We start from the raw sequence: 22,793 nt of genomic DNA, 5'->3' as shown, positions 1-22,793 counted from the left end.
AAGAAAGAAAATCTGGGCAAATTATGGCTCGTCGTGTTCTCTGCTTCTACTTTACACAAATCTTCAGATGCACGGGCTCAAACAAAAGGGACATCCCGTCATTGTTCAGGGTGCAACCTGAGCTCCACCTGTGAGCCTCGGGCACACGAGGAGCCGGCTGAATTATCACATGCTCGTGATGGACACTGACATGAGGTGTTTGGCTTCCAGTGTCAGCTGTTTATCTTGGAAGGCATGCTGTCGAATATTTTTCCATCAGCGCTGAATATTTTGTCCCGGCCACACAAGAGAGACCAACACGAGCTGCTCAGTGCACCCAAATAAAGATATTAGAATAAGTTTGCGAGGAGGAACACTTGGTGACATTTTCCAAATAACGTAAATAGAAAGCAAAGAAGGATCAGCTAAAAATACCCCAAGGCCTGACAACATGTGTTTCATTTGTAATACCTCACATTTAGTGTTCAGTAATAATGATAATGATGTGATTTTTTTTTTAAATAAAAACTTTTATGGGTTATATTCTGCCTCATCTCAGGTAAATCTGCATTTGGATTAAAAAATAAAAGTTTTTGGGAAGAGTTGGTGTCTGGAAAGTTTGCAAGGTTTTTTGGGTCTTCAAGCTTGAAGGTCCCTGTCCGTGAACTAATCACAATGACCAACTGTCCCAGTACTGTCAGACACACCTAGCTATAATTGGCAGCTTGGTTTTGAACGGAAGCACTGACCTGAGGCCAGTTATTCTCTTAAATCGTGAGGTCATGTGACCGCACCAACTATTTTTACTGCCTCCTGATTTTGGAGACTTTGGGGAGTGTAATTAATCCCTGGGAAATAGGATATTTTTAAAGCTTGTTGCTAATTTTAGAGGGTTTTTTTCTCTATTCTATCAGTCACACACTTTGGTAAGAGAATAACACAAAAATGTCTGTGCAATAAATGTACAACATTTCTTCTTTTCCCCCCATACAGGCTGGAAAAAGCTTTAAACACAGAGAAGCAGATCTATGCATGTCTTTCATAATCCCACATAATATTCTAACCATGTGTGCCGACGTTGAGCCTGTATCATCTCCGCTTAAAGTTACCACAAAATGTTTCCAGCTCGGTTTGGAAAAACGATTCCAGAAGCTCAAACGCAGGCGCAGGTTTGGCAGTGGTGCAGATCTGCCGGGTGCAGAGAGGAGGACAGTCCGAGAGTTCAACACTGTCCTGGGTCACTCTGAGTAACAAAGGGAGCAACACATTCAGTGATGCCCCGCCACAGGCCTCTCTATAGGCACAACGCAGGAAAAATCCACAAAGAAAGCCGAGGCCAAGGGGGACCAGCGAGGGCGCACACAGAAGGTACACGTATAGAGAGTGAGTCAGGTCACAGGGTTGGAGAGGTCGGCCATCCAGACTGAAATGAGCCTAATGGGACAGAAAATGTGTCCTCGAGGTGAACTCGGCCTTCTCCCTCCTCGCCCCCAAACTTCAATAAAGTACCTTTTCAGCCTCGCGACATGGAGGCGACGGGGCCTAGAATGGGATTGGAGGGATGCTGCGACTGTGGCGAGCACATTAATTTCTCTAATCTGTCCGGCAACATAAAGGCTTCTGGATTCATTTTTCAGCGCCGTCTCACCACTAGTCTAGTGCCTCTGCAAAGCCACGTCCAAAAAGGCAGATTTTCACCGCTTTGGTCCAGTGAAAGTGACTTATTTTAAAGTCCCACATTTGGGAATGATGGCGCATGATACGGCCTGGTACATAATATTTGGTGGGATCAAAACTGGCTGTTGTCAGAGCTGTTTTCCAGAACATAACACAAAGCTCTGTAGTGAAAGATTGATGATGGAGAATACCTCTTCCTTTTGTGCTCTTTCGCCCCCCACTACGCGAGGCATTTTATAAGGCCTATTCATGTCACAATTTCAATAATCTATCAAATTCTTGCGCGTCTTTGGGTTTAAGTCATGGTTGAACTGAGATCCTTCGGCACAGATCGGTCCAAACAAACAAAAAAAACTAGAAAAAAAATGAATGCATCTTTGTGAGAGAGAGAGAAAAAAAAGAATAAACACTGCAGTAGAAAGGTGCTATGTGGTCAAATCGTGTAGCATCAGTCCAGCAGATACAGTCGCAAACAGTCCTGCAGTGTGTTTGTCCTCCTGCCAGATGAGAAGCGGACGATGACGTCGCAGTGAGCGCCGTTTTTTGAAACTGTAGTTTGTTTTTTTTTCTTTTTGTATTCTCGCGAGCTGCTGCACACACTGTGGAGGCAAAAGAGCCCACTGGGGAGACAGCAGCAGGTAAATGTGGCATGAGAGAGAACTGTTCACACAAGCAAGAAAAAAAAACCCCAAAGAGTGAACAACACAAGGAAATATCAGCACTCCTCCTTTGAGCCAGGACGCTGCTACAGAGCCTGATAAACAAAGGTCAGCTGGGTTACTCCATCACCATCATCCTCACTGGGATACTCAACGAACACCACATGAAGCAGCACATTGAATCTGTCTGCAAATCACGACTTTATTTGACTTTTTTATTTCCTTTTGTTTTTCTTTTCTTTCTTTTTTTTACATTTGAAAACTCAGTCGCATGGCGCAGTTGGACTATAGAAAAAGCGGGGCAACTACTCAGGTTACAAAATGAATAAGAATATTTTCACAACAATCTATAATCTCTAACACATTGCAAATGTCCTCTAAATTAATCGCATGCAGCTTTGTGTTCAGAGCTTCACTCGTGGCACTGGCAGAGGCAGCGCAGTGTGGAGTGGAGGGCCTCAGTGGCTTGTCTTTAGCGTTAATTGAATGCCCTTCAGACTGATGAGGTTGCACATAATGCATAGCGCAAACTATTTCATTTTCAGATTTTGGAAATAACTTCAGTCCATTATGAGTCAGGCGTTAACACACACACACACACACACACACGCACACACGCACACACACACGCACGCACACAGTCTGTACACATTGCTAATTTGAAGACGTAGGAAAGAGCTGCAGGACTTACAAACACAGTTTGAAAACACAGTGGTTCTTGTTTCCCTCATGAAATGTTCAAATATTCACACATCTGTACACTTTTAAGGTGATTTCTCCAAATAGCCAAAACAATAGCAGACCTCATCTTGCCTAAAAATGAAGTTCGACCAAACGTATATAAAACTAGTAGACACTCACTGTTTTATTGACCAATATGATTAGCACAAGTACACTACACTCCGTTTATTGCATTTCACAATAATCTGCTTTTTAACGGTCTAAACACAACATCAACACCACAAAACTAAATTGTAAATCAAGATCCTGTTTCTGAAATACACGAGGTAATTCACACATTGTTATTATCCAAAACATACAAGTTCAAGATCAATGGTGTGTTCCAGCTTTTTTATACCAAAAATAACTATTATTATATTGATTTGCTTCCAGTGTTGTTTGAAATAAATAGATTGTGCATTTCACCTTGGGCAGCAGGGCAAAAGAATGGCCCACAATAACATTTTGATAAAATGTATATTTTTTCTACTTTTTTTTTCCTTCATTCAAAACATTTTTTTAATAAAAAACATCATCTTAATTGAGCTTCAAATAAATTAAACCCTGTGTCACGTAAAAATAATTCATCGGTGTTCGCAGTAATCCATGCTATATAACATGCATTTTATATAACTTTGGACTTAAAGGAAACCGCACAAGATAGCTACGAAAACAAAATATATAATTGTTCTATAAATAACCAGTTCTTTCTCTACCCCCGGTCTTGGCTCGTGGTTTTATAACCTGGTAATATCCTCGCCATGCTGTGCTCCGGTGAGTTCGTCGGGGGCCCCAGTGTTAGTGGCCGAGGCAGCGGCAACAGCGCCGGCTGCTGAGCTTGTGTTGGACCCGGAGGAGGAGGAAGAGGATCTCACTTTGGTGTTCGGCAGCCTGTGATCCTTTTTCCATTTCATCCTGCGGTTTTGAAACCAGATTTTAATCTGTCGCTCGGAGAGAACCAGGGTGTGGGCGATCTCGATGCGCCTCCGCCGAGTTAAATATCGGTTATAGTGGAATTCCTTCTCCAATTCTAAGACCTGCTGGCGGGTGTATGCTGTCCTAGACCGCTTGGGCTCCGTCCCATTGTAAGCCGAGTTCACTGGAAAAAGGATAAGTGGAGAGAAAGGCAGATAGAGAAGGGAGGAAAGGAGGGGTAAACAAGAATGGCCTCAACTGAGATATGGCTGGAAAGATTTATTGGATATGAATGTTTGGCTGTTTGAGAAATTTAAATGGGAAGTTAAGAACTTCTCCGCGTAATGAGAGGACACTCACATCCAACTATGAGCTAAATTATTAATGCAAGATTACAAAGCTCAATTTTTTTTCTTATTCATTTCTCCCCCTCTCTCTATCGCGCAATACATAACAGCAGAAGCCACATGGTGATACGGCTGCCCTGAGTATACCTCGGCTATAAAATTTATGGTGGGTGTAATTACCAATGCCGAGTCGTAAATCCGCCTCAATTGTGCCATTTCAAAGGCTTCCCTGCTATCGGAGCAGGGGCTGGCAACGAGATGGGAGTCAGAGGGGCTGATAAAGGGAGGGAAAGGGAGAGAGGAGCATGAGGAGTGCAGGGAACATAAACACACAAGTTGCCTACCAGTGCTGACGTGAATTTTCTTCATCCATGGGTACACCACGGGCTGCTTGGAGGAGGCTGTGCTGTTTGGATGCTCCGGGGTAGCTTGGTTGCAGGCGGACGTTGCGGCCGGTGGGGTGGCGGGGGACATGGACAACTGTGGGGTTTCACATGAAGCAGGCTGCCCTTTCCCTGTCAGCAGGTGCGCAGATTGGGGTATTCCATGTCCCCTTGGCGTGTCAGGTTCAGGGATGCTTGCACAGTTATACTGGCGCTCTTGGTAGCTCGCCCGCGGAGGATATAACTCCTGATGGTGATGCTGGTAGCCAGAGTCCCTTGCGCGGCTGTAATATTCTGGACTATGCTCGGGGATGTAGTTATTTTGCGAATATTCCTCGCATGGAGGAAATTTCGGATCAATGTAGTTAGACTCCATCAAATACGAGCTCATGATCATTAATTTCTGGAGTGGAAAATAATTTTTCTAGCTTTGTCGTTTTTCTGCTCCATAAAGCCCTCCTACTTGCGAGCAGCCCTGTAAAGTTACTTTTACCACGTGACCCAATGGCCCAATAGCAGAGTAAGAGGTAGTTCCCGGATAAGGAACCAGAGGTATTTAGCATACCTACAGTCGCCATTGTGGGCACAAATCTCTCTCTCTCTCCGTGTCTGTGTCTACCTCTCTCTCCCCCTCTCTCTCACTCTCTCTCCCCCTCTCTCTCTCTCTGGTTGTGTTACCAAGGCAATTGATCTTGGGGACAAAACTAGTAGCTTAGTTGCTGACCAAGGAAAAAATAAAACAGGCAAAACACAGTGGTCTCAATTATTCAAAGGGACAATAGGTGATTCGCCAAGGATAAGGCACAACAATAGCAAACCAATCATTTTGTTAGCTTGCATGCCTTATATAAAGGTTATCTGCTAATTAATGAAGACACAGTCTTTACCAACAGCTCTTGAGCTGTGAAACAGATCACGGTTCATTAATACACTTAAGAATTAGAGCTGCATCAAGTTTTATGATATTCTCAAAACCATGTCAGCACTAATATTTAATAGGTGTGGCTGATGTTTGAAAATAGGCCTTGTCATTTATAATATTAGAGAAAGGTGGACAGGAAGAGTCAGGTTGCCCAAACAAAAGCCTTCATTCAATGATGAGACATTTGTCTATTTTGAAATAATGTCCTTTTACTTCCAGTCTACTCATTAAAAGACTTTGCCTTCACATTTAAATCAAAAATGGGTACTGAAGTAAGGATTCTTGAGGTGACAGGAGCACATGCTTTGAAGCTGGCTTTGGTGTTACAGCTGCAACAAGCTGCTCAAACCAAAGGCGGAGGGTCATTTACAATAAAGCCAACAAGATGATAGAAACAAAGGAAAGTCGTGGTGATTCTAGTCTACAATACAAAGTGCTGTACAAAAGAGAGAAAAGACGAAATGTAATACACGACTTAAGTCTTTATTATTAAGTACTTCTAATTCCGAAAGACACAACAACAACAAAAACAAAAGCCTCCTATACTCACATTCAAATGTCATTATGAGAACTGTGATGTCAACAGTAAAACAGTGGAGAACAAGCAGAGAAATATCACAAACCACCATCCAGTGTCACAGAGCAGACAAGAGTGGAGCAGCCAGCAGACCAAACTAACTCAGTACTACGGATGTGAAATCACAGACCAGCCAACATGAAGCAGCAACTAAACTGTGCAGAGCAGCATCATGATGATGTCACAGACCAGTCAGCAGTGGGACACAACCATTACAGATATCACTGATCCAAAACAAGGGGACTAATATCATTATGGCGTCGCAGACCAGTGAGTGTCAGAGCGCTGTGATCTGCTGACTTGACTGCAGAGGAGTCGCCTTGTGTCGGACAGAAGTTAAGTTTGAGCTGGTTGTTGCAGACTACAGACTAAAATCATTCAGGAGCAGCTGCACTCCCTCACATCAGACTGAGGAGCCCTCCCACGTGCAGGCTGTGCTGCTTAGAAGGAGCCTTGCTTCTAGAAAAATGCCAACTATAAATTATTTAATAGTATGAAGGCTTTTTGTGCCAAAAATACTGCTCCTGATTGTATTCTACATGTCTCCTCGTGACTCTCAGTGAAAAGTCTTAATCTTTTACCTGCAAGACATGTTGTGACCTTTGTTTTGGCCTAAATAAAAACGCTACCAGTACAGAGACCAGCTGAACCTGTGTGAGGACCAGCTACAGCTAAATGGTATGAAAGAAAATGCTGTAAGGAAGAATTTGAAGAAAACAACATTGCAATGCTCGGAAATAAATGCAACTAGTTTATATATAAAACCTATATAAAAATTAAAAGATTAAAAAATGACAATGACATGTCAGTGGTGCTGCCATTTGGAAATACAACCTCCAAATGTTACATGCTAATCGTGGCTGAAGCACTGACCATCAGCCACTCTACTGGAGGTCTGCTGTCAGACTGTAAACCGATCCTGCCTGGCTGTATAAACTTATCATGTGCTGCTGTATGCCTCCCATTCTTATCTCAGAGTCAGCTGTGGTCAAACAGAGACAGGGGTTGACTCCCTAATAGCTTAGCAGCCTCCTTACAATATCCAGATTATATTTCTTCCTCTTTTTTATTGTTATGACAGCCACAATTACGAGCAGAAACCCCCCAAAAATAATAATAATAATAATAATAACAATGATGATGATAATACTACTAATAATACTACTAATAATACTACTACTACTACTACTACTACTACTACTAATAATAATAATAATAATAGTAATAATAATAATACATGTTAACTCTGAGTCGTATGCTCCCTCTTGAAGAAACATTCAGCCTGAATTGAGGTAGCACACAAGTCAGTTTATGGGTCAACAGCATCAAATTGTTGAGGAAACGGATGTATCTATTTTGGAAGCAGTAATTACATAATACGGCTAAAAACGACATGAAATGGCATTTCTGGCTGTGCTGTTTGTGCAGAATGCGCACGACATTTCTATTACCCCTAGCGAGGATGTTAGAGGCGTTTTATAGAGCAATAAAAGCCGTAAATCAGTCACTTTTAAACGACCCCTGGTTCCTAACGTGTTTTACAGGGTCTGACACAGTAGTAGCCGCACACTGCACTCATGGGCTTGCTCTCTGTGGCCTACCTACACAAGCTATGGCTGTCTGGACTATGAATACACTTTGTGACAATGTTATTGCATTGCTGGTGCCTGGATGTAGGCTGCGTGTGTGTATATATCACTGATGCTTGTGTGGAGAAGCCGGAGAGACACGAAGAGGAGCAGAAGCAGGAGGATCCATTGGCTGGCGTGGTATTTCAGTTGCCCATGTATTCCCGTAGAGACGTATTTGCGACTGTTTGTACTTCACACAAATTCGGTTCTACAGGGTACATATAGACAACTAATGTGTTTTAGGTTAGACACTGAGAAGGTGATCTGTCAGGCAAACCTCCCATGCAAGCACGTTATCATGTCTGAAATTGGACTGGCATGCGTTTGAGAGCAGTGTCATAACAACTATTAAGGCTGCAATAGAGTAGAAATACTGCACAAAGCGTGCGCCAAAGCGGATGCTGTTCATCAGGGTTACTGAAGCCACCAACACAAACCAGAGCTCGGCTTTTAACACATCTGCGAATAAGAGAAAATACTGCTTCAACGCCTTTTCCCCACAATAAAATCGCGTACACACACACACACACACACACACACACACAAACGTCGTGTGCAAAGGACAAGAGGGTCTCTTTTCTTAACATTCAACCTCTGCCTTTGAGGTAGCTCCTATATGAATATTCAGTCACAAACACGGCGGATACAAAGGGACGGCGTGACAGCACAGATGAAAAATAAGTTTCTATTGTTCCCAACCATTTCTTCTGCTTGCCATTACCATACTGACCGCTCGGTAACCTTTCTTCCTGCCACGCTGGAAGCTAATGAGAAAAGCCTCGGATGAAAAATGCAATATCAGACATGTGACCTGTTTCGGGGTTATTAAAAACAGCAAACATGCTCAGATTGTGAATCAATGGAATTGATTACAGTGGCGATGCACCGGGGACTCAAACACTGTCAAAAAACATCTTCATCCACATATTTCTCCGCGTGTATCAGTTTTATAGATTTTATTATTGAGGAACAAAGTATCCTAAGCTAACAAACAGTGAACTAACGAGGAAATAGTCGCAAAAAACATCCAACTCATTTGGTTGTTAATTTGGTTTTTGTCATATGCTCATCTAAATACAGGCTGCTTGTTGTGCACCAAACCAGCGTGAAAGAGCTGCGCGCACACCACATACTCCCTCTCTCCCCCGTGCACTCTGGCGGACGCATTTTAATATTAGTTAGACAGCCTGACCCGCGTTTCACCCCTCGCGTTTGACTGGTTCCAATAGTTCACTGCCAAGGATTATTGATGGAGAGACAGCAATGAATTCTTTCTCCCCACAAATGGCTTTCAGATCGTGCACCTAGTTCAATAACTAGTTATAATGTAGAAGTACAAAAAATGAGGCCCTCAGGCGGACTAATTTAATGTTTCATTTGTTCATTTGAGAAATTGTTAAGCTTTTTTTCGCCCCCTGCAAAATAACAGCCGTACAAGCGTGTTCACACATGTACATATGTAAACAGGATAAATCTGTGCCTAACTATGTGGAGGTTGTGGTTCTGTCCATGCATGGCTGGGTTTTTTTTTTTTTTAACGCGGTGGCCCAGCAGCACCTGACCTGGATGCAGACAGTGGAGCAATATTCCTCTCCCTGATGATATGTTACGATGCACGTTTAATCAAACCCTTAACCTAATAGCCTTTACACGTTTACTCTCCCCAGGTGTAACAACGTTAAGCTGGATCGTCCAGTTAAAATAAAAAGTTTTAATGAAGTGCAGACAGACTGGAGACTACTTGGATATGAACGCCCTCTAAAAGTAGCAGCCAGTGGACCAGAGGTGGTTTTAGATACTAGATGCCCCACAGAAACCATTTGGTTGGTTTGCAGTTCATTATAGTAACGCTGTGGTTCATTAGACTCACACCGCTGCTTTTAACCCACTGCACCTTTTCTGGCTAACAACAACCAAAGAGTCTTTGGCAGGAAGACAGTAGCCTAATCCGAGCTTAAGCTTTGTTTTTTGTTTAAGGCTTTAATGTTTTGAAATGAAAAAAAAAATCGATATTCATTTGGTGTTAAAAACACTTATTGTTCAATCTCGATCCTTTCATAAACACACAAAAGCCTGAACAAATTCCTTAAGAGTTCAGGCGTCAGTTGCCGTGATGTCAGTGGATCCAGCTGTTTGCTTACAGCCAAATAACAAACTCCAGGAAGTGTCACATGTCTTGACTAAAACCAGGTGGATAGGCGTGGGGCGATGGTTAACACTTACTGATAGATCCACGGTCCCACTCATTTTGACCCGAGGAGTTGTCTGAAAAATAGAAGAAAAGCGAATATGAGAGCAGGAATACTCTGACTTTGAGCTAGAAACAAAAACAAAACTGAATTTTTGCACCCAAAATGCCAATGGCAAATGAAAATGCAGACAAACAGAAACATTAAATGAATAAAGTATCTTCTGATCATTCCTTAAATCAAGAAAGCATTTTTGAAGTCACAGAAATCACAGAAATTTCGTTTTTTGCTCCATTTAAAAATTTCCAAACATATCATAAAAATTGTACTAATGAATAGAAATGAATCAGGTGAAAAGACGAGCAGCACATTGCATGAAATAATCGAAAAGCCATTCATCTTTTAACAACATTTTCCAGCATTTTTTCCACAAGTTCCCCCAGTCAATCTGTCAGTGTTTAAATACAGAAACGAAGTGTTTTGATATGCTGCGTTATTATTTCATCTTAATGATCCCTCGGTCTGTCCCCTCGCCTCTGATCTCCTCTGTTCTGCAGCCTAATTGAAGGCAGGCTGCCCTAGAAAAGCTCTGACATGTGTGGAGCTCCAGCAGAACTGGGACCGAGGACAGAAATTTAGGACGGGTCATTTTCAGACAGTAAAACTAAATTTACAAGCATTTTGGTATTTCCTTGGGCAAATGTTCTATGAATAGAAATCCCCGGACTTCAACGGAGCTGAATTATGACGAACAGTCAATAAAAAAATCACGACTTTGTCTTCACATTGTAAATAAATTCTGTCTCTGTTCGAAAACGATGTAATGGGACTTTATGGTTCTTATTTGGGCTCAGACAAAGGGAAGTCTATGCTCACCCGGAAATGACCTCTGCGGATTGAATGATGACAGTGTCAGCTCCACAGGTCAAAGAAAGGAATACAACAGCGCAGAACATGGCAGTGAAAACGGATGTTTAGACTGTTTGACTTTTACTGTAGTGATATCAGATTGTCTTGAGCTGGAGTGTCTTTGCCCCGAATTAGATTAATCTTTGACTCAAACTTCCTTCCAGGATGCAATTACTGAAAAGTCATGAGAATAAAATAATTTCGATTATAATGAGGATGCTCCAACCTCTAGGAAGATGTCAGATCACCCATCGAATCTGTTTCTTATTTATAGTGAAATAGGAAAAAAAAAAAATGATATCTTGTTTTTTTTTGGGTGGGAAGCAACTCTTTGTATTTTGGACCATTTTTCACTGTAGTTTGTGAGTTTATGATGATGATGTCTGCTCTTTTTGTCAATGATAAATATGACAATACAACTTGCATTTAATAAAAAAAAAAATAGGGAAACTTAAATAAAACGCTGAAATGAAAACAGCACTAATCCAAACGTGGACACATTGCCCCCACAGTGAATCACCCGTGTTACACAGTGCCCCCTATTGGAAGTGTATAATTGATCATCCTGAACAGACTGATACATTTATCCTGATTTTTTAAAAAGTTAAACAACACAGCAAAGACTCATCAGACTGTGTGACATACATGGTGGTTCATTAATGCAGTTAAAGGCTGCTTCATAGCACGTGCACCCCTGCTGCACCTTGCTCTGTCAGCTGACCTACACTCAGCCACACGAGACTTAAAAATCAAAATTAGCCATTTGCAATTCCACACATTGATTAAAAAGCAAAGAAAATAGCAGTATTCCCAGGCTGAACTGCTTTCTAAGACTTATGGCCAATTAAATGATGTGTCCTACAGAGCAACAGAAAATTATCGAGCCCATCAGATCACATCGCCTCATCAGTCTCCAAACTGATCAATTCAGTGATATCTGCTCCTGTGGTGAGGACAGCGAGTTAGAAGAAAAACAAAATATTCTTCTGCTGTGCAAGAAAGGTGCATCTTTTTTTTAAATTATTATTATTTTTAATAAAACATGCAACAGTCGTGCCTCCAGCTCACATCCACACTGTGTGTTTCACAGAGTTTGAGTTTGAACGATGTCATAATTACACTGCAGAGTCCCTTTGAATCAAACCTGTCCCTTGGCCCAGACATGACCCTAGAAACAACAGGAGCTCATGTGCACCACCACTAACCTGATATCAAGGTGAGGCAGAGAGATGAAGCTTTTTAATCAGATGGGTTTTTCTACTTTATAGCTCCTTTTATGGCGCAGTATTTTGACCTATGAGAAACTGTTTTAGCATCACACCGAGCAAAAGTCACATTTTCATTTTAGTTACACATTCTCTTGAGCCTGTGCCACTGGACCAGACTATGAGACTTTACTGAGAATTTTAATTACAAATGCTACTTCACACATTACATACAGGTGAGTGTGTATGTGTGTGAGAGAGAGAGAGGGGGAGAGAGAGTGAGAGAGAGAGGAAAGAGAGAGCGAGAGAGAGGGTGGATGGTGAAACTGGACGCCAGATGATGATTTTTAATAGCTCTGTCTGTCTTTTCATTTTCCTCAGTCACTTTTTCTCCCAAATATTTTTCTATTCTCTTACTGACAGCACTAACATGCTAAACAAACTGTTGAATCAAAACGGGCTGCCACTGAGTCTGCTGAGAGGCATGAAAACATCCGCATTAGACTTTTATTTCCTAAGATTAAAATCTGGCACAAGCACAAGGATGATGCTGCGTAAAACTAATCCTCATTACAACCCACTGACCATGATCGGCGTTTCTGTGGACTACAATCCCGTTTCCGTCGCACTAAACATGCAGCTCCAAATACCCTTTAAAATATCTCGAAATGGGCATTTTCACTTTTATTTTAAAATCGTCACTGTTGCTTAATTATTATAAATTATCATAAATTAGTAGCCAGGCGTTCATTTTGAAGTCATCACCATTTTAACAGCCATGCATTCAAATCCTCACTAATATAAAACATACACAATATTCTTTTTTAAAAACAAAGGCACGGTCGCAGGCCTGAAGGCAAAGTTAGAAGCAACTTACTGCAGCAGCTCTCAGTGCTCCGCACCACCCGACTACACGGTCCGGAGAAAGGTACTGCATCCTCACTGCCACAAAGCCCTTTCCTCCTCAGATAAGGGGAAGCCAGCAGCTGCGATTCCGGACAGTTAAGATTATATATGATGTGTATATATCGAAGGTTTGTCAGCTCTTCCAGGCCATAAAACCCACTTAAATGACACCACGTGCTTCCTATGCACCATTCACAGGCCCTGCTTGGGGCAATTGGCATATGTAACCTTGTAAACTTTAAAATACCCTAAAAGAAAGACATACAAAAAGGGATTCAATACATTGTCCACGTATAGGTTAGGCCTAACAGAGTGTAGAGAAAGTGGACGCTGCGCTGACCGGTTCTCATAACCGTCCAGGAAGTTGAATAAGAAGCTATTAGTTTGAGAGGTGAGTTGATTTTTATTTTCTTTAAGTAGTGCTGTGTAGAAATTGCCTCATAACCTTGGGCTGTACTGCGTCACAGTGCTGCTTCAAAAGCTGCTGGTGAGCACAGACACCCAGCAAGTGGTATGGTTTTATGTCCTGTGTACTAGAAGATAGTGTTGTTTTAACTACAGTGTAATGATGCCAGGATTCAGGAGCAGGACGGTGTCGTTAAGTTGCCATATGGCCTCGACAGTGATGGCGAGTCAGTGTTGCGGCCGCAGGAAACCAAAGTTTTGCGTCCATGTTGTGTTGTGGGCGAGTGTTATCACAGGCTAGAGTGTCCCTTCCTTCCCTGACAAAACAGGAAACGGAGTCTGCCTGTGATGGAGTGGTGGAAAAGGGGCAATAAAGTTTTATGAGGGCCTTAAATTTCAGAGCGCGTTTGTCAGTCAATGAAATTCTGAGATAATCCGAGACAGACTAAAAAAAATCTGTGGGACGAAATGAAACAAAAGGAGGAAAAACTGTAATCTTTAAAAGAAAAAAACACAAAAACTATTTCTCTAGTGGTTTAATTCAGTGGACTAAAAAATAAAAAGTCATTGGATACACGCCAGCTGTGTGACTTCGCTACCAACCACTGGTATCAGAGAAATAATAACAAAAATATGCATACTGACAATAGGAATTTTCCTTACTTTTAATGATGAGACTTTATTGATTACAATCAACAGTTAAGCCATCTGTCACTTATTCTAGCCCTTGTGTAAACCAGACACCTTCAGTTTACAGAGGGCAAGAGAAATGGCTCCATTGCACATCACAATATTATCACATACAGTCGCTGAATTATACATAATGATTTAGATTCACAAAGATATGACAGACAACATGGATGATGCCCTGACTCACACAGATATTACCTCACCGAACACATCACGCATCCGACCACGTCCTAACTTGTTTGCACTTGCAACATATTAGAGAGGGAAATTCAAAGAAAAGTGGAAAAGTAGTTTTCACTAGTAATAACTATTTAGGTGTTGCTCATGAGACAAATCATAACCATGGCATATCATTGTCTTTATTTGATTCGTTGACCTTAAAGTTTTATCAAATGATGATGATGATGATATAGAGTTGGGAATGATGCAGGCCGTCACCCAGCCTCCACTACTTTTATCCTAATTTAAAAAAATGAAGATATTAGTAGCATTGTGCAGCCTCTCGGTGCTCTGCAGACCAAAGCCTTGCAGCGTGAAGGACCCGGCTCCCCTCGACCTCTTGTCCCCTTCGTGCAGTAAAGTGAGGTTATCATCGCATGGGCAGCAAATTAATTTAGAAATGTAAACCGATTGATCAAAGTGAGTGATATTCAATACATTAGGTCCCAAACTGCAGCAAGTGACACATAATTGGTGATGAAGCACGCAGAGCGGTGTCATGATGTCATTGCTCCTAGCAGTTCATCCGGAGGTCAGGCGGCACTCCAGCACTGTGCAGCGTGGGGCTGAAAAACGTGCTGCATGCACCCCGATCACTGGTGGTGCGCTTTTATTCCTTCACTTTGATCTTTGAGTCCTTCTTCCACTTCATTCGTCTGTTCTGGAACCAGATTTTGATCTGCCTCTCGTTTAGACACAGGGTGTGGGCGATCTCTACGCGCCTGCGGCGGCTCAGGTACCGGTTGAAGTGAAACTCTTTCTCCAGCTCCAGAGTCTGGTAGCGGGTGTAACTGGTCCTGGACCGCTTACCCTCCGATTCTGAAGTGGTATTAAAATCGGTTAGCTTTCAGCAGCATTAAAGTGGTAAATAAATATAATGTTGGGCTGATGATATATTTTTTTTAAAAAAAAGCTCAGTAATCCATACAAAATAAGCATTCCATGTAAAAATCTGTTAATTTATGTCCCCTTCCACCCCAATTTAAAAGCTCAAATATCTTTATATAACCTAATTTAACCTGATATTACTTTCTGTGGATTTGTGCAATAAAAATGTATGTCAGCTTGATAAGGATGGTTAACTAGCTCCAGTAAATACAGTCAGTTTAAAAGAGGGACCTGCCTCCCTGCACATTAAAACATAAAACACACAAAGACTATTACTTAAGGAATCTTATCTTATTGTAATAGCACACGTAAAATGGGATAACTAATAATGTGCTGGCCTCCCTGTAAACACTGGCCTCGGCCTAATGCAGCTGCACACGAGTATAATATCGTGGGAGGAAAAACAGATGTGTAAAATCTAAAGAAGTGGGATTAGAAAATGGAAACTGATGTTTTCCAGATATATTTTCCTATTTATAGACCAGCTTGTGCACAGGCATGCTAAGTAAAGCAACAGGCCTTTGCTATTGGTCTGAAATATTTTTAACATCCCTGCTTGTGTGCCTCTGGATGTTTGCAGATGGAGGAACACAAAACAGAAGTAGCTTCTTTTTTTGCGGCAAATGTGCTCACTGTCCATCTGCAGCCTAAATGGTCAACCAGAGGTTTGAAGGCATGGAGAAGGAGCACGCCTATTCAAATCTTTTAGAGGTGAAAAGTTCATGATTGGGTCAGGGCAGTGGTGTTTCCCAGAGTTCAATTTAAGGCTAAGGCTTCTCCCACACATACAGCCTGATAATGTACAACATGTAGCTCGACTATACGGCTATAAACGAGAGCAAGGCAAAAACTAGTGTTCAGAGATGAATTTGTAAATATTATTTCATAGTTTTATCACAGTTTTGTTCCCTTATCCAATTATACCACCATAAATCACCCCACAGATCACCTCTTCACCGTAACAGAGCAGGTTTACGAGCAATGGATGCCTTTGTCATAAAATTTATGACCGCGAGTTTTTATTATTTCCTGCGTTTGGCCTATAAAACTCAAGAGGGAAACTGGAACGGGCGAAAAGAAGTGTTGCAGCGTAACGAGTGAATAAGGGAAAGCATCTTAGTCGCACTTTAGAAAATAGACAAACTTTACCGTGGCTCATGTGCAGTTTTGTCATCCATGGATAAATCTGCGGCCGCTGCTCACTGTCCTGACGATGGCTCACTTTTGTGTTTCGTTTCACCGCTTGCGTGCTCTCCGCGTTTCTCTCGCTCTCCTGGCTCACGTTGCCGCCGGATTTTGCGCTCCTCTCCGGGTCTCTGTCCGCCCCCAGTCCCAGCAGCGTGCTGCCACCGTAGTTGAGCCCGCTGGCGTCCACGGACGAGCTACTGGAGACCATGGTTATCTGTGGTCCTGGCGGGAGAGGAGTATCCGTGTTGCCACGCAGGCTAGTTTTCATCTCCTCCCGTTCAACAGAGGTCGTGGGGACGGGATAAGTGAATATCCCGTTCACATTAACACCCTCATAGCGGCTGGACCTGCGCCCAGATAGATCGTAACTAAACATAGTGTTGGGAGAAGTTGTCTCGCTTGTTTGCCTGAGATTGGAGCTGTCAACATAAGAGCTCATTTTGTAACTATCGGCGATACTTTCTTGTTAAACTAGAGAGGGCTGCGGGATGTAGGTTGCGGCGATTTCCTTGTTTTTGTTGATCATTGCTTTTCTTTGTAGCCGCTTTTGGAAAATTCAGAGCTGTCTGCCCTAAAAAAATAATCCAGGATTTATAGGTGGAGTAGGCTTTGGTATCTTTTTTTTTAATTCTTGATCCGACGCGCGCTGCCCAAATATGGGGTATTTGTATGGGATCACGTGCACATGTTGGCCAGTCATAAATTGGCTTTGATACTCAATGGGGATATTGATGAATAGGAGAAACGTGTCCGGTAAACTTTGAGCTGTTGGTTGTTGAGGACCAGGCAGGGATCTTTAGCGCAAAAAGGGCAGGACAGTAAGACAAGAGCGTCATCTGGTGTCTGGTATGGGGCAGGACGGTCTGGACCGGCCAGAGCTCCCTGCCCCTGACACACTGCGAGTGCACCAACAGTCCCATATAATAATAATGATAATAATAATAATAATAATAATAAATAACAATAACAACAACAATAATAATAATAATAATGGTGAAAATTGAAAGTGCTCACTTGGTTAAAATATGTTTTACGCACATGGACTCGAAACTTGACTGTCGCTGGACGTTATGCTACAGTAATACAACTACGGGAATGTTATAGTGTTTAACTGGATTTGAACAATAGCTCACCCCCGTGCTCTTATAGTGCCAATCAGAAAGCTGATTATTAAATATTTAGCTAAAATTTGCCTAAAAACTTCGCTTCATTAGCCTATTTGTTACCCACTTGCCTTCACGGCCTACGCTGACAATAAAGGTCGTGATGAAAATGAAAATGTAATAAGCCTCCTCAGTCACGCACTGACTTTGGAGACGTTTCTTTATGCGCCATCATGACGTTTTCGAAAAACACACAAGACGAGGGTGAAAGTTTTACAAATATTTTATTCCATGATACACAATTATGACAAAAACATGAATTCGTAACTCCCAAAACAAAAGTGAAGAATTACTAGTGTACAAATCTATCTCACGAGGAAAGCCTATTGTGTCAAATGATCCAAAAAAGTGGCTAAGCGCAATTTTATGTTTTGCAGCGTCTATCAATGCGGCTAAATGCACATATGTCCTCACAGGATTTACATAATATACCGTTACTTTGATTATATACAGGCATTTCAGTTGTATATGTGTGTGAGTGTTTGAGTGTGTGTGCGTGGACTGTGGTCTACATCCGTGTAACTTTCATGTTAACGCAGGACACTTTTCTGCGGACGATTCAAGTACTAGATTATACTGTGATCAAATGAAGTGTCCGCCCGGACCTTTCCTCCCGTGGAGTGTGCATGTACAATACTGAGTTAAGTCTGACCAACACGGTATTTTGTGAGGTGATCAAAGAGTTCACAGTGATGGATGGGGTGTGTGTGGGGGGATGAATACACAGATTTTACTGGCATGAGAAATAACGTAGAAATTAATACTTATTTTTATTTTCACAATACAAGTGTGACATTGCAGTAAAAAAAAAAAGGATCAGCTCTCCAAATGTCACAGGGGTCATACTGTGGCTGAAAAAATTCGGATTTCTAAGGCTCAGCAGTCCTGTGGTCAACATGGGATATAAGTGGGAGAGCTGCGGGGTAGCCATCATGCAATGAAGTCGCTCTCAAGTCCATATAGATTTTTTTAGGTAGTTATGTTGGGTATTAATGCTCATCAGGTGTTTGATTCCCTCTTTTTTTTTTTTTAAATCTATTCTTTCTTCTTGGTCTCATCCTTCACTTCTTCCATTGCGCCACTGCGCTCCTCCTGCTCCTCTTGAGAGGCTCCTGTCTGTTCACTTCCAGTCACCGTGGAGGTCAGGTTGCTCTCTTTCTTCCATTTCATGCGTCGGTTCTGAAACCAGATTTTGATCTGCCGCTCTGTTAAACAAAGCGCGTTTGCGATTTCGATGCGTCTGCGCCTGGTCAGGTAGCGGTTGAAATGAAACTCCTTCTCCAGCTCAAGTGTTTGGTAACGCGAGTATATTTGACGTCCTCTGCGTCTGTCTGTCCCGTAGCCCACTCCTGCTGAGATACAAAGTGAGGAGACTATTTCAATTATTTTGCGTGGTAAGGTCTCATTTGACGTTAAAAAATAAACATGCGTCTTGTCTGTGGTCTGATATCTCTTTGAGGCAGTTGAGCACAAGTTTCACCTCACTGTTAAAATCATAATTCTCATGCCAAACCACGGAGAAAATTAAACAAACCTAACTGTGAGACTAATCCAGTCTCAAAGGGCATCTCTGTTTTGTAATCTAAAATAATGAAAGCATCACTGTGTATTCTCTCTGCCTCTCGCTGCTGATTATGGCTACTATATCTTTCTTAAAATGAAAGCTGTTTGTTTGCACATGTAAAGGCCCATCTACAGGTCGAGGGGATACAGTAATGTTTTATGGGGCCATAAAAAGTAACTTACTCTCTTGGTAAGACATATCGTAAAACTGGCCCATTTCCTTAATTTATTTGTCGTAGTAAAACTCACCGCTGTGTGAGTTCATTCGCTGCATCCACGGGTAGATCGGGATGTTGCTTTTCTGATCCTGCGCTCCTGCTCTTCCTTGATCCAAACTGTACTCTTGAGCAATGTGGCTTTGTGTATTGAGTCCCATGTTTGTTTGTCTGCAACTGGGGAGCACGTCCTTGTCTTGAAGAAACACGTTTGATCCATATTCATACTGTGCCCTGCCAGACCCAAAAACGACATTATCTTGAGGAGAGTAGAAAGGTGCATATATCCGATTCTGGGTCACAGCAGCACCGTACGACGAAAAATGTCTGACTGTGTCATAGGTGGTGGAGTTTAGGGGTACGTTAGGCAAAACATCTTGACCACCGGATAAATGGCAGGAGAGCGACGGGTTTGCGAAATAAGAATTCATACCTTGCCTGTAACCCTCTCTCCAACTCTCCCCACTTCTTTATCGGTCTCTTTTCAATCTCCTTCCCAGTAAATCTCCCCCTCGTCTGTGTCAACCAACCACACCTTTCTCCAAGGTCTTCTTTTTTTCCTCGACTTTCTGCCTCTCTAACTGGACGTGGGCTACTTTGAGGATTCAATATTATTAATTTCCAATCTCCGGTTAAGACGCACAAACCCGAGTGTTATAGCCGAGGCTTGGCTCGGTGAGAGACAATATGACAATGTCAGCTGACCATTCTCCACCAATTGAGAGGCAGGAGTTGAGGAGAAACTGTAGCTTTTAGCTCAGAGCTTGAACATTAGTGCTAAATGCCGATAAACACAGCGTAGAGTTGGAGTGGCACACTGTACAGCCTGACTGGACGAAACATGTTTGAGAGATTGTGTTTTTTAGGGAGGAAGAATGATGCAAAATGTGGCCAGTGTCATTCGGTGCAGAGATCACATTCAAAGAAGGCGGAAATTTGCAACAAAAAAAAAAACACACACACACATGAACTCAACTCCAACTGTGTCTTGAAGAGTGAAATCCAGGCAATGAGTTATTACTTTGATTTAGAGACAGATAAAGCAAAACCCCTCCACTGTCATACTGAGGTCTTGTGTTTTGTGTGCGTGTGTCTGTGTTTGTGTGTGTACGTGTGTGTATGTGTGTGTGTGTGTGTGTGTGCTTCCAAAACTCAGTTTTAATTTCACAACACCACTGCAGAGAATATCTACATGCTCTCAACCACGCAGGATGCGTCGCCTTTGTTGAGGGCTAAAATGAATATTGCCATTTACTGTTTATCTCAGCCATACCGACGAGTTTCCAACATACTGTTAATGTTTCCATTGTGTATGAATTATCTGGCATGTGAGCAATTTCCATGCTTTTGCAGGCAACTGGGGGAGGGTGTAGGTGGCAAGAATGCGTTTATGGTCTCTCTTGTGTGGGGGCAATAAAACAAGTGACGTTCCCCAGCTCACCAACAACTATCTCTGCAGCAAAGCCCCGCAACACGAGCAGCAATCTCCCATGCAGGCTCAGAAATGAAAGCACTGCACAGCATGTGGAGGCACAACGCAAAGGGGAATAGCGTGCATAGGTCCGGCCGACTAGTAAAGAACTGCGTCTAAGAAGATCCTTTCTGCCACTCTCTCTGAAAAAGCCAATCAGTTATGCGACTGTCCAGCACACGTCAGACAAAATCCTCCACAGGCCAACTGTGCCCCGGTGTTCACTATGAGCTGATGGCTCCCAGGTACAGTCTCTTTAACTCACAGCAATAAACCAGTAGGCTCTCAGTTTTACGCACAGAAGTTAGAGTTGAATTACAGTCAAATGAAACGTGTTGAAATGCTTATGCAGATGTTCCAACCTTTTTTTTTTCCACTGTTCTGATCATACTTAGACATTCCTCTGACACACACAGACGAAAGGGGAACTGATAATTATCTGAGCAGCAAATGACGGGTTTGGAAATGACTTTAGAGGTGTGCTGAAAAAAATATCTAGCAAAACTTCAGCGCCTGTCTGGGCGAAGCTTGTCGCCTCCAAACGCGTAAAATTCCACGTTAATGATATAAAAGAGACCAGTTACTAATTATCTGTCTTCTATAATCAACATAATTAAATTACTTTTCGTGCAGTTCGTGAGAGCGCATTTTTATACCACTGGCATTTTATTTTGAAAAATCAAGCGCGTTTAAACGGAACAAAAAGTAAAACTGCACAAATTCATTTGAAACCATACAATTCACATTATCTTTGGGTTTTCGCAACAGACCATAATAGATGCCAATAAAATAATCAATGCAGTTATTGAAAATGTCCAAACGCAGTCGCTGTGGCGGCAGCAGCCATATTGGTCCACTTCATTGATTTCTTCAATAGGGTGAATACTGGCAGACTAAACGTGCAGCACTGTTTGGTTTGTTGTTTGGGATTCTGAATGGCCCATAAAAGAGACAAGAACAAAGAGAAGGAAGTAGCTGGTGCAATAAAAGTTCCCCTTCACCTTATTCGTGGCCATATGTGACATCCGCGACGCACAAATTTGAGGCGCAAAAGTTGGAGGCTGAAATGGCCCAAAACTGCTACCATGGGATTCTTTTTTTCTTTCTCTTCTCTTTGACATTAAATCAGTCAAATGGGATAGAACAAACACACGCCTGTGTACAGCAGGATCAAACTACTAGGAGCCCTCATTTAGATAAATTCATTTTTAACTACAGAGGACCAAACTTAACATATAAAATACAGAAATACATAACAGGGTAAAGTGTATTCACCACTTTAACTGCAACGTGAAATTTAAATTCAAATAATAGAAATGAATCCAAAAATGTGATAGATTTGATGTAGTGTAGTCAGTGTTACTTTCTTAATTTGTCATGCTCACGGTGTCAGAAACGGCGTGTGTACAGGGTTTGTGGACGCCTTTGTTTCATTCTAACAATTTCTCTTGTCGCCATCGTTAAGATATGATTAAGTTTACACACTATCAAAAGCTTTTTAAATTAATACAGCTTTTAAAGGATTTATTTAAACTAAAATCACAGTAAAATTTGGGTTTCAATACAGATTTCTCTACATTTTTATTCACACCCCCTCCCAAATAAAAAAAAAAAAAAAGAAAAGAAGAGAAAAGAAAACACACTGGTCCATAAAGTTTAGGTTGTAAATAAAGGCTGAACACTGAAGCCAATGTGTGGACTGGAGAGGCAGGAATGCAGCAGAGGCTGAGCCAGTGTGCAGAATTAGAAAGGTCATTCTTTCCCTCCTGTTTTAGTGTTTTATTGCGGCCCGTGAGGCAAATCACAGCGCAGCTTTTGATGTAGGTAGGAAAGAAGCCTTTTGCTTCACGTTTCTGCGATCTTTAAAAGGACATTATGACTGGCGATGAACGAAAGAACCAGGAGGGAAAATAATGAATTATTAACAATGGCCTGATACTAAGTACTAACCTTGGATATTAATAATTGGCAT

General features: G+C 42.0%; 3 protein-coding genes across 6 annotated transcripts in view; all 3 read right to left on the bottom strand.

Moving 5' to 3' along the window:
• The window catches only part of LOC139209797 (homeobox protein Hox-C6a), a 52,678-nt gene that overhangs the window by 5,715 nt on the left and 24,170 nt on the right, over positions 1–22,793 (bottom strand). The window contains exons 3-4 of one of the 4 annotated variants that reach the window (XM_070839661.1): positions 19,385–19,584; positions 17,848–18,924 (exon numbers count right to left, since the gene is read on the bottom strand). In XM_070839661.1, the coding sequence (XP_070695762.1) occupies positions 18,608–18,924; positions 19,385–19,584 (517 nt within the window). In that variant the 3' untranslated portion in view covers positions 17,848–18,607. Of the gene's footprint in view, positions 1–10,033; positions 10,076–17,847; positions 18,925–19,384; positions 19,986–22,793 lie in introns of those variants that run through there. The other 3 variants (XM_070839658.1, XM_070839660.1, XM_070839662.1) reach the window with 3 other exon arrangements.
• On the bottom strand, positions 2,527–5,077 carry hoxc4a (homeobox C4a). Its single transcript, XM_070839656.1, has 2 exons — positions 4,642–5,077; positions 2,527–4,134 (listed from the first exon to the last, which is right to left on the bottom strand). The coding sequence occupies exons 1-2, from the start codon at positions 5,075–5,077 to the stop codon at positions 3,773–3,775; spliced, it is 798 nt and encodes a 265-aa protein (XP_070695757.1). The 3' UTR covers positions 2,527–3,772.
• hoxc5a (homeobox C5a) lies at positions 14,132–16,955 on the bottom strand. The gene is made up of 2 exons (XM_070839733.1): positions 16,371–16,955; positions 14,132–15,152 (listed from the first exon to the last, which is right to left on the bottom strand). Exons 1-2 carry the CDS (start codon positions 16,846–16,848, stop codon positions 14,944–14,946), a joined length of 687 nt encoding a protein of 228 aa, XP_070695834.1. The 5' UTR covers positions 16,849–16,955; the 3' UTR covers positions 14,132–14,943.

The sequence above is a fragment of the Pempheris klunzingeri genome, chromosome 11 (genome assembly GCF_042242105.1).
Source record: "Pempheris klunzingeri isolate RE-2024b chromosome 11, fPemKlu1.hap1, whole genome shotgun sequence".
Taxonomy (NCBI): Eukaryota; Metazoa; Chordata; class Actinopteri; order Acropomatiformes; family Pempheridae; genus Pempheris; species Pempheris klunzingeri.
Note: the sequence above shows the minus strand (reverse complement) of the source record. Positions and strands in the feature narration are given on the sequence as shown.

Coding starts and splice junctions, on each gene's coding strand:
- hoxc4a (XM_070839656.1), bottom strand. CDS start 5,077: ATGATCATGAGCTCGTATTTGATGGAGTCTAACTACATTGATCCGAAA. Junction 4,135..4,641: donor GAAAATTCACGTCAGCACTG/GTAGGCAACTTG, acceptor TCCTTTTTCCAG/TGAACTCGGCTTACAATGGG.
- hoxc5a (XM_070839733.1), bottom strand. CDS start 16,848: ATGAGCTCTTATGTTGACAGCTCCAATCTCAGGCAAACAAGCGAGACA. Junction 15,153..16,370: donor AAAACTGCACATGAGCCACG/GTAAAGTTTGTC, acceptor ATACCACTTCAG/AATCGGAGGGTAAGCGGTCC.